The sequence below is a fragment of the Diuraphis noxia genome, unplaced genomic scaffold (assembly GCF_037042655.1).
Source record: "Diuraphis noxia isolate RWA-SAM2 unplaced genomic scaffold, SU_Dnox_SAM2 contig0005, whole genome shotgun sequence".
Classification (NCBI taxonomy): domain Eukaryota; kingdom Metazoa; phylum Arthropoda; class Insecta; order Hemiptera; family Aphididae; genus Diuraphis; species Diuraphis noxia.
The window spans coordinates 23,444,465-23,457,765 of NW_028301715.1; the positions used below are offsets into that span (position 1 = coordinate 23,444,465).

Consider the following 13,301-nt stretch of genomic DNA (forward strand, 5'->3'; position numbering starts at 1 on the left):
TACTCTCTGCGCTCGGACACTATATTTCTCATAGAGTTTGTAAAGAATTATTTCTACAACGTATTGGCTTTTATTTTATTACCTACCAACGTATATTTGGCTACTTAACAGAGATACTGAATGTCATAAAAATCATTCAGTCGAGCGGCTTCAGTCTACCTGGTGAGATGTGTTTGAAAAATCTTCTTAACAAATATCATTATACGAAAACGTATAACATAAGCGTCGATCATTTCAGTACAATATTATATTGTATATTCAACGACCTAATGACCGACACGACACAAAGCGATGCACGTCCCTATCATATTATACGAAACACCCTTTGCAGCATACGTACATCAATTCAGTAAAACGTTATATTATATCAAATATCTAGGTGTCCGAATAGTCTATGGTTGTCCGCCAAAACTGTAATCCCGGTTAAATCAACTACATAACTAAGTACATAACCTTCAAAGTCATCATGCACTTATTTATGAATTCCGTTTCGGAACATTGCAAGTTATTACAATACTTTCTTGACGAGAATAATATATAAGACAACAATAACATTATTTTTTTTACTTATTTATATACGCAATACATCCGTTCGGTATACCATTACAATGACTATAAGGTTAAAGGTACCAAGTATTATTAGTAGAGCTAAGATTTATAGGTTAGTTTTTTTTTTTTTGCAACTTATTATTACTACTTTTGTAGTAATGCCTAAAATCATTTAATGATGAGGTATTTTCACATATTTTGGAAGTTTTATTGCATATCTTACCAACAAATATACAAAAATAAATGCATGTTTTATGACATATTTCGCTAAAATGTATTTCTTGGCTGTACAAAAATATTTAAAATTAATTTATAATGTATCTAAGAAAATGTCTCATTTTTACTTGATCAGAGTTATGAAATCTTTGAATATCCTAAATTTAAATTTAGCTAAAACAAAGAACCTATAGCTGAAAAATTGACAAAAAATAAAAAATTTGTAAAAACTAACTGAAATCTATTTTGAAATACGTAATATTTTAAATGTCAATCATCTAGGAAAAAATTTCCCAAATATAACTCCAGGAGAAGTAACCACATTTTAATATGTGAAAATTACGTGATGTACTGTCAAACGGAGCTCTAACAAACATAAAAATGTATTAGGTCAAACAGAAGATCGTTCATTTTTGAAAATTTAAAATACCATGTTATTGTTTTCTATAATTCATTTAAATAGCTTGAGTAGTGTTAGAAATAATTTTATAGAATTTAGATTTTTCTTTTAATGTTTTTGTATAAATTTGTGTTCATTTTATCAGAATTTTTTGGCATGTTTTTAACAAAACAAATACTTAATGCATTTTCATCATTTTTTATTGCACATAATGCTAGCCCTAATTATTAATGTACCTCAGTTAACGAACAAATCGGCGTCCGATAGCATTGTGATATTTGACCTAGATGTGCTACCGAAAGTCATGATTGGATTTAGCACTTGGGTTTTTTTTTGACATAGTTTAAAATACTTAGTTTCTAAACTTTTCTGACATCTCTTAAAACAATCTCTGAGATTTTCATCAAATACAATAGAGTAGTTTTTGAGTATATAAGCTACACACATATACGTATTTAGTTTTAAGATAAAGTTTCTTTATTCGAGGTCATCATGAGTACGGCAATTTGATGCGTGCTTATAGCTGATCTGCCTGAGATGTAACGATGAGTGTTACTTACATATATATTATTAAAGTACATATTTGCTTTGTTTGAGTTTAGCCTGTTTCTCTTTTTATCAACTATCAACCCAAATGTTGAAAAAAGCCTCAACAAACAATGCCAACATACGTAAAGCCGAAAAAAACCTGTACCGGTAAAATAATCATGCTAGATTCTCAAAGAACCGATGGAACCAAAGGACCTGCAGGAACTGATATCGGCCCATCCCTAATAATAATTATAAATAATATATGATGTGTTGCACTCACAGTTGTAGTAGATGAAAACAACGCACGTCACGCAAAACATTGTGGCCAGCAAGGCACTGATGGTGGCCAATGTCGTGGTTCGGCACCAGAACGACCGACGGTGACGGCGCTGGCCACCGACGCCACAACTACTGGCACCGGTACCATTGCCACGTGCAGAGTCATACGGCTGCTGTTGGTGCGGATGTTCGCCGTTGTACCGTCCGTTGACCGTTTCCGCGATGACGGCACCACCGCCGCCGACCCCACCGCCACCGACACCGTTACCATTGGCCTGGCTCCTCACGCAAGATCCGTCCGGTTTCGAGAGCACCACCACTTGGTGATACAGATCGGTGTCATCGCCGTGCGCGTAAACGTCACCGCCGCAACTTCCGTTACCGTACACGCCGTACGCGGCCATCATCTAACGCTGCTGCTCACCTGATCACGCCTGTAATGTTAAAACGGTAATAAAAGTTGATTCTGCCGATACGGGCGATACGACATGAATATATTAAAATATGTATTATTATAGTCGAAGACCCAAGATCAACAACAAGACATCACCAATTATTACAGTTTTTCAGGAAGCACTTTAAAATAGTTAAAAATTAACCAAAGATTTATTTAGATCCATAGTGTGTGTGTAGTAATTCACTAGCCAGTAAGGCATATTACCATTATTGTTGCTGCGGACCAATATGATTATAATTACGACAATTCGTATCATCATGATGATATATGGAACTGTATATGTTAACAATGGTAGTGGAATAAAAAACTTTGTCCGAATGAGGTGAAAAACGGTCATTGAATGTTATAGGTCGAACAAAATGGATGACATGTTTTATATAATTGCCCCAAACCGTTTTTCTCGTAATCATTTAATGTTATAATACATCAATAACATTTAGTAATAATTTCAATCGATTTCAACACATAGGTATACATTATTTGAGTCGATTTATTGTAAGAGGCTATTAGTTTGTTGAAATGGAAAAAAAACACCGTTGGTTACTATTACAACTACACCCCATTTCAACATTTGAAATTGAATTAGAGATAAGCTAACTACGTTTTAAAGCTTGAGGTTCACAGGCTTTCTACAGTATAGAAGAGATGACCGTAATTTGTCAATAAAACCATTCAATATTATCCATTTATGATCTTTTGAAAATGGACATTATACAGCTTTTTTGAGTTTGTTCGATAGTTTGATACAAATACATAATTTCATTCGTAGGAAAGCCTTTTTTCAAGGCAAGTAGATAAACAGAAAAAAATGTGTAGTTATTTTACACCTGAGAACCAAAACAAATTACAAAATCAAATTTGATTATTCTGAATTTTAGTACAGTAGATTATATTATTTCAAATTAATTATAAGAACTGACTACAGTAATTTTACTGCACTAGTTAGTATAATACAAATAGAATAAACATTAATCGAGGTATAATATTGAATAATATTGCAATGTAATTAGTTCAAATTAATTTGTACGTAGGTACCTATTTATAATAATAGAAGTTATGCGTTTCATGTGGATTTTGGAAATATTTATAACTTCTTATTATTTTTTATACAAATAATTTTTTTGGATTCTAAATGAAAAAACAGCAAATTATCTAATTCAAAACGTTTTTTTCTGGGGTCAAGTATGTAGAGGTACATGTAAGCTATTGTTAGTACTACAATATACAATAAAAACCATAAAATATTGTTATAACACTCATGAATAGTTTTAATAATATGAATACATCATCAAGATAATTGGAAGCTTTTACGAAACCATCACCGCGTTGTCATTAACAACTTACAAAAACTTTCTAGTGTTTCTGAATTCTCTCCAACGTCAAGTATACATAAATGTAACATTAGTAACCGAAAATCGATAAGAGCTTTATTATAACCTACCTATAGAATAGGTACCTACTACATAGCACTTAATATTATCATATTGTAGCGACTAAGTGACTGTATCATGTCGTCACTATACATAATAATTACTTATAATTTACTCAACCAAATCAAATTAGTACCTTATGTCCTAATTTAATAGCCTTTATATACAGTCAAAATTATAATTTTTTTTTTTAAATTCAATTGTGAAAATAATAACAAGTACATTTTTTCTTAATTACGCGTTGCTAATTGTTTTAACGTTAAAACACAAGTAGCTTATAATAATACTTTAAATGGACGAGATTAAAATGCATTTTAAAAGGTGCTTTCTGTTTGAACTATGCAGGGTATTTTAAATACTTAATAACGAGGGTTTTTTTTATGAAATATACTTCGCACCACAAAATAATTTTTTCATAACTTTTTATGCTATAATATAGCGTCATAAATATTAATATCAACTGAACTGGCCAAACGAAAATTGATAAACAGACCAAAATTATAAATAATATATTACAAGGATTATAATCGGTACACTGATTTAAAGCGCTATACGTGATATGTATAAATGTTACAGGAACAAAAATAAATTATTATATTAGGTACTATTATTCTTATTATTACGATTAATATTAATATAGCACCCATTGTGTCAGAAAACTGGATTAAGAATGATTTCTGTTCAAAGAGAATATTATGATGACAACAGAAATGAGAATTAATACGTAACATGCACTCACGAACCTGTGTCGAGTAAAACAGACGTCAGACATACATATACGTAATAAAATGTGCATTATATTATATAGGTAGATCCATGTGATAATTAATTTTAATTATATCTGCAGTGTTCATTGACTCAATATTATGATATATACAAGGTGAATATTTTAACGTGAACACTCATTGTTTGAAAATAGTTTATGTTAATACATGGCTAAAAATTTTCAAATTATTATTGCTGTTTCAATAAAAGTATTATTTGAAGCACAGCATTTTTATGAAATTTTAAACGTATCGTATCACTAATGTATAGATAGGTACTCAATTTGTTTTTACTTTAAATATTAAAATTTTATTTTTTAAGTATTTTAAGTTTAAAAGATAATAAATGGTTTCAAACTTGCAAGAAATCTACTCCTCTCGTCCAAACTTTAAAAACTAATTAAAAAATAACTATTTGTTAAGTATTCGAGTATAATAATATAAAATAATTAGAATGATTATTGATTGAAATTAGTTTTTTTTATAAATGTAATATGCAATTAAAATTATAAGTTAAACTTTCAATAAAATATTTAATAAATATTTATAATATTTATAATATATTTTCAGAACAAAATACCAATACATAATTCAAATTTCATAAGAAATACAAAATACATATTTTTTCTTAGTATCAATAGTCGACTGAAGAAAATAGTATAACCTGCAATATTATAAATAGATCAACCTGTACAGTGTTCATATCACGTAGATGCGTAGCGGTACGTACCATATTTTACTTTATAATAATATAAATTATATAATTAGTGAAAAATTGTGACAGAGAAATAAAATAGAGCAAAAACATGCGTTCCGGACATAGTTTTTCGTATGACAGCGGTCAGGGAGACACCACATCATGATATCACTCTGCGATAGTTTCGCACTCACGCTCGTGTGTGTGTGTAAGAAAAAGAGAGAGTGAGAGAGTGAGAGGGAGTGAGTGAGGGTATGTGGTGTGAGAGGGTCAAAGTAGTAATCCAAGGACGAGAAAAAATAACAGAAAAAAAATAAACAAAAGCAAAAGATCCACACCGTATATCCGCTGCATTCGAGGTGAATGGCTGCCACCCGGTGGCGTTTCCTTGATGGATAACCCTTTTATGTACCTACATACTTTTTCGTTTTCTAATGTTAAGACCAAAATGTGCAAACCGAATTTATTATACCCACTTTATACAAGTATAAGCGCGGATCCATTTCATTGTGTTACGCATACTGCGCTATCTGCTATAAAAGTTACATTAAAAACGAATATATATCTATAATTATATTTATGTATTGCGACAATAAAGATGTTAACTGCAATACTATTTGAAACGTGTGTACGTGTCTGAGGTTCAGAAAACTAAAATATAACATACTTTTTTCTTACTGTGTCAGACTTGTGGATTTGGAAAATAAATATATTTATGCTATATTAAATATATATGTTACACATAATGTGTTTGAATATAAAAATTATATTTTATATTGTATGTATCATATATATATATATATAGTATATACATATATATGGGTATATAATATAACAGAATAAACTCAAGTTAATAGTCGATTCATCATTACATATTATACATTTGTATTTTAAAATCTTAAAATTTCGCTAAAATAAAAATAATTATTTATGAACCCATGCATGGTAATTATTCAACTCCTGTAACATCCAATATCAAAAGGTTTAAAGGTCAAGTATTTTTTTTTTCGTTTTTCGTTAACAGAGTACAATACTGCAATTTGAATAGTTTAAATTAGATTCGTACATTTTAGAAAAAACATTAGTATTAAGAGTATTACTATTAATTATGATATTAAAAATGGCACATATATGTTGTAAATTACGCTTTTTTTTATTTATTAAAACCACATACTTACCTAGTTTTATTGATGTGTAAATTGAATATTATGTATAATATGTTTTAATCATAATATTTATAATAACAAAGCTCAACAATCTTTAGGCTAGAAGAAAAATATTGATAATGTTTATGTTACACTTATTGTAAAACTGAATGTAAAACTTGTGCTCGTTTGACGAGCAGTCGCAAGTAAGACTGTACTTGCACATACAAATTATAAATATAATCATGATATATTTTTCCAGCTACGCTATTGTTTAATGACTTCTATCTATTTTAAAATAGTTATACTTTCTGGCAGCATGTTTCTGCTAATAATTATTGTTTATTTTTTTACTGCAAGTCACACATTAAATCACTTTTGTAAAAAAATCAAGCGATTAAGATATTATAATTATTAAAATGGATACGTAATAAATAATATTATAAAATAGTTGTAACATAGCAATGAAATGAAATGCAACAATTAAAAAGTTATATTTTTTATACAATTTAACAAAAAATGAAACACATTATTTCAAATACATTAATGCAAAAAAATAAATAAAAACCTACATCAAAGGTGAAGTAACATTATAACATAATAAAGTAACAATAACATTGTTTATTCTACTGTAAGCAGTAAGCATAAAACTAAATTCGCACACATCATTGAATTTTTACATTAGGATTACGTATATACGATGTCCTCAAAAGTATTTAATTAAGTGAATATATTCTATGTAACGAACTAGGATATTTTTAATTTTAATATTATTTTTAAAGAAGTATTGCAAGTTGTAATATAACAGAAGTATATTAATTCAACTAGTATAGAAAAATTCGAAATACCTTTAATGATGTATTATTTTTTGTAATTCTCTTCATCCAACATAATATACCTACCTAATGCATAAAATATTTGTTAATGTTATCAATTACTTACCTATTCATTAACTGTAAATTATCCATTTGGTTTCAAATATTATATGATGATAATATATCATGTATTATTCGTCAAAAATTAAATTTACTAGAAAAATACTTGCACATACTCTCCTATTAAAATAGTAATGAATTATACCAAGTAATATATTATACGTATAACACTCACTATACAAGAACTATTAACATTTTTAAAAATATTTTTTTACAATACTTCAAAATGTTTAAATAGGTAGTTATAAGGTAATATTTTTTATGTCTTTGCTTTATTAAATGACAATATACAATTTTTAATTTTTAATTTCATATGCCGAAGTGGAATATTACTCTAAGTATTTCAATATATTCAGAAATTTAGTCGATTAGTTAGTTTGTTATACCAGTTATAAGTATTTTTAAAGTTAAATTGATCAAAATAGTGGGCCAACATTTTGCAAGGCATCCTTGTTTGCATCCAGATCCGCTTATCTAAGCTTTTGAGTACCTACTAGTAAGTTATAACTCATGAACTGTATGCAACCAAAATTTCAAATGATATTGTTATTTGTTTATTATACAATCATTGTTATACTAAAAGCGGAAAACTGTGTAATATCTTTCGTGCACATAATATATTGTATGTATTTTATTATTTTTTATTTCATTTATTTTCGTGGATTATTAATAATAATGAATCTATAACGATGTACTGTTATTTATTTAACTTTAAATTATGTTTCATAAACATATCATAAACAAAATGGACGACTTTATTTCTAAAATTTATACAGAGTGTCCCACAGAGATTTTACATTTTGACAAATGATATAACTTTTATTCTAATCAATATTTTTTAAAAATTTCTTTTAAATATAATCCATAGGCACTTGCGCTACATTTTTTGTTTTTATTTTTTAATACTGAAAATAAAAAACTTAAAAATTTATAAATTTTTTTCTTCGAAATATTCAATATAGCCAATTTGTAAATTTGATTTTCAGAAAAATGTATATGGTAAAAACACTTATTTAAGTCAAAAGGCTGATTTTTTAAAAATTTTTAAATATCAATATTTCGTTAGGTAAATTATAGTAATTAATAATTTATACATCACATATTATTAAAATAAATACAATAAAAAAAAAATTAGATTTTAACATGCACTTATTTAAAAATGTTTTTGTAAAATATTTTTAAAAAACTTTATTATTATTTGAAATTACAAGGTTTCTAACATAAACTAGATCGTAATTTACTTAACGAAAATATTGATATTTAAAAAAATTGTAAAAAATCAGCCATTTGACTTAAATAAGTTTTTTTACCATATAAATTTTTCTTAAAATCAGATTTACAAATTGGTTATATTGAATATTTCGAAAAAAAATGTTATCAATTTTTAAGTTTTTTATTTTCAGTATTAAAAAATAAAAAATAAAAAATGTATTCTAAAAATGTAGCGCAAGTGTCTATGAGTTATATTTAAAAGAAGTTTTTTTAAAATATTGATTAGAACAAAAGTTATTTCATTTGTCAGAATGTCAGATCTCTGTGGGACACTCTGTATACTATATAATATAAAAGTAATACATAAAATAACTATTTTTTGTACATTCAATTTGGATTAGGGGGAATAAACACAAACGGTTAAACAAATTAAGAACTATGTTATATTGTTATATAAATAAAAAATATAAAACTCTTTAAGATATATACAAGTAGTGTGTTACATTGAATATTAAATCGATTATTAAGATCACTATATGGATATACCAAAATGTAAGAAACATTAGGTACACATACAAAAGTAATTACACTTAACATAAAACATTTTACAGTTCACAACCAACAGTAACATTAATATGTATTATTATTTAAACATAATATATTAACATACTACCAAGTACTTACCGGAAATTGAATGACTATTTAGATATACGGATGTTGAGATTTCTTTTCAAAACGAATTACGAATAACATAACAATTAACAATAAACGTACCTACGTCTATACGGAAACATCTTAATTTTTAATCTAACAAATATCCTAGGTAAAAAAAAAAACTTATGTCATTGAAATGTCTTTAAGTAAAATTTCTTTACGGTGGCCGGAGCATAAATAACAGGGTATGTGAACGAAAAAATTGTGAAAAGCTCGGATTGTCACATTGCGTTACTTTACCATGAACACGATTTCATGGAAAATAAAAATAAATTAATAAAATATACTACCTATTTTTTCCAATTTTATTTTTTTTAACTTTTATACCAACAGAAAGCATTGTATCGATAACAATTACAGGCTGTCCCGAGTTTCCCGTCTCTCTCTCTCTCTCTCTCTCTCTCTCTCGTGTTATAAGTTATTATAACATAGAATGGATATAGTATTTCACTTCATCCGAGAGTACACACTACACGCACACTTTTTTTTTAAATTTATACATATCGAATGAAAACAATCAAAGCAAGGGTTTTAGTTAGTGGGTCATATATTATTTTTTTTTAAAACCTTGTGGACTCCATTCACAATAAATTAAATGATTCAAAATGTATCATATTTCCTAAAAATGTGTTCATAGGCCCCAAATAAACACCGTGGACTGTAAATGGAAAACCACTTCATTAAAGCCATACTTAATCATAGAAATACCAATTACCTATTAATAATAATTACAAAATAGTATTCAACTTTATTGTACTATTTGAGAAATATAGAGTAGGTACCTACATTTAGATATTGTTTGCAATGATATAATTCATCGTATGAAAATTTTATTGTATAACTTGAAACTTTATATTTAAAAAACCAAAATCATTATACTCGTTCAACAAGAAACGTATTTTTTATCAAATCGATTGTTCATCGATTAAAAATTTAATGCATATGATAATAAATAATTTTAAATACTTATGAATATGACTAAATATAGCATGAAAATGGTCAAACAAATAAATAACTGCTACATACTTAGCTACTATCACTATATTCTATAATTCCTACATTTTCAATCAAAATAGTCTTGTACTATTGTCTTACATGTTTAACTTTTTTAGGAACAATCGTTTTTCAAATTATGATTACTATTTACTATTTGATTACAATATTCCCCAAGACATTGCCTCCTATATAGAATGCTAAGACTTATAGAGCTTGTTTAAAGATTGGACATTTCCAATTCTGTGTAATCGTGTTAGTTAAAACCGCGAGGCAAATGAAAACAGATAAACCATTTCATGGAACTTGTTGAGTTGTTTTATTAGCAAACAACTTCGATTTTATATATATTTTATAATATTATTATTATTATTATTTCGTTTTAACAAAGAGTAACGGCAAACATGTCTTGTATAGATTTAAAATGTGTAACAATGTAATTTATTGGTGTGTAGGTTTTTTGTTTTATCATACGAGTAAATAACTCTTCAGAATCCTTTGTGTCCTAAAGAACCAGTTAATTTCATCTAAACTACTTAGCTTTGGTGTTAAATATACATTTACGAGTTCGTTATACCATATACCTATGGGTGTATTTGTGCAGTACAATAAGTATATTTTTTATAGAATAGTTTGTGTGTTCCACTTTTTGCTAAAGTGGAAATTATAAATAATAAATGTACCTACATTTTTGATACAACAGCTAAAGTTATTGGTTTTTAAATAATTTGTTTATTTTCTATACAGCTTTATAGTGAGTTTTTTCTAATTTTAAAGTTTACAAGTGTTTTTCGTAACCTTTAAAATTACCGAATATGGTATGCATTATTTTATTTAACTAGGTTCAAATTATAAATATTAAATATATCAACTTTCAGTTGTAAATTGATTAAATAATTGATATTTATTAGTGACCAATTTTACCTATAAATAGTTCCCAAATATTCTTATCTTGTATAAAAACAATAGGTGATATAAAATTAATCGCCAATTTTATAGTTTAAAAATACGAAAATATGTTAATTTAATTATAAAATAATACTATCAATATTATTGTTGTAATATAAATTGAATATTATTATTATTATTTTTATAAGTTGAAATTAAAATACTAAAATACTAAAACTCGATTTATATACATTTTTATAAAACCATTTAAGACTTTGAATTATCCTTATTCTTTAGATGTTTTAATAACTCAGAAACTAATCGTTAAAATCTTAGTAATATTTAAAAACGTTTTCAAAAAAAAAAATTATCTATCCAACAGTTTACTGTAAAAATAGAAGATTTTCATTTAAAAAACATAAGTTTATGTTGCCACAGGACACTTCTAATAAAGTATACAAATCTAAGCCATTAAAAACATGCTTTTTAAGTACTCTTGGCAATTCCAAAAAAACAGAATTTGAATAAGTGCCCTATCAAAATGGGAATGCTGAATATGTTTAATAAATCACCCCGTGAATTCACAAAATATATGAACGCGTGAACGATACCTATTTAAAAAATATTATATCATATGTGCACCTACCTAAAACATTGGCAATATTATATAACTACATTATTTTTTAAATAAACAAATTATATTTAAAATAATAAGTTAAAATCTGCAATAAAATAATATTCATCAAAAACTTTTAACATCATAGTTAAGTACATTATTATATTTTATTTGTTTTCAAAAGTTTTGTATAACTATTTGAGATAATTTAATTGTTACCTAACAGATAATGTTTTAATCAGAGATACTTTCATTGTATATAAGAATTAAATTTTCCCGCATTATTCATTTTTAGTCACGCAAATAACTTCAACTTGTTGTAACTATTACGATTAAAAAAATTAAAAAAACTAACAACAAATCTTAATAAGTTGACTCGCGTGCTCCGCATGGTAAATGCATAAATTGAGGCTACTAATTAACCTCAAAATGTACGTAGGTACATAAATTCTCAAACTTGTAGCAAGTTGCACTTATGTGTATTATATAGATTTTTAAACCCTTAATTACACTTGAAACGATTCTAGTCAACTATAAAGTATTCGTTTACACGCATTTCACATTAGGTAAATACAGGAGATAAGCAAATGTCCAAACATTTCGATTATTAATTATTTATCAATCTTCCACCATATGTATTGCTGTTGATTATTAAATTATTAAATTATTAAATTATTAAAAAATCATCCTTATTAAAAGAATACTAATTTAAATTATCTTCAAAATATTGAAGATAAACGTTTTGAATATTTTCATTCATATAGGTAAAATAAATTATATACTTATTAGATTTTTCTTGAAATGAAAAATAAAATATTTTTCAATAAATAAAATAGACTGAGAGTTGTGTATAATACTATAATCACATAAATGTTAACAGTTTTTTTTTTTTTTTAATTAGAACAATTTTATCTACTTTACTCTACTCTTTTACAATGAAACTTTTAGATTTTGTATTTTTACTTTACAATTAATTGTTTGGAAATGATACAGAGAAGGGTGTTTCATATCTCATTAAAATATTACTTTTTAAGTGATAAATTGTGGGCTATCAAAAATAATGTCTTCCCTTTTAACAAACACAAAAAAGAAAGTTTTTAGTACTAATTTTTCAGTGTTAACGTTTATATGCCAAAATATTAATTTATATTGTTAATATAAATACAATATTTTTATATAAAAAATATATGCAGCGCTATAAATCTTTAGAATTACTTCGTACCTCATAAACAATATTAAAAACGTATTAAACTTACAATGTGTTATGATTTATTATATTTAAAAAATGTGAATACAAATTATAAAACTAAATAAATAGAAATTAAACATTTTTATAATAATACAAAGTTGAAATATTATAGTATAGGAATATAATAAATAGATGCTGGACTTACATCTTATTATTACCGTATTTTAATAATAAAAAATTATACACATTGCAAAATTATATAAAAAAAACCTGAATTTACTTTTGA

General features: G+C 26.3%; 1 protein-coding gene across 1 annotated transcript in view; it reads right to left on the minus strand.

Annotated features, from left to right (window-relative positions):
• The window catches only part of LOC107166027 (agrin-like), a 196,823-nt gene that overhangs the window by 182,026 nt on the left and 1,496 nt on the right, over positions 1 to 13,301 (minus strand). The window contains exon 2 of the mRNA XM_089228706.1: positions 1,977 to 2,409. Within this exon, the coding sequence (XP_089084832.1) occupies positions 1,977 to 2,382 (406 nt within the window). The 5' untranslated portion in view covers positions 2,383 to 2,409. The remainder of the gene's footprint in view (positions 1 to 1,976; positions 2,410 to 13,301) is intronic.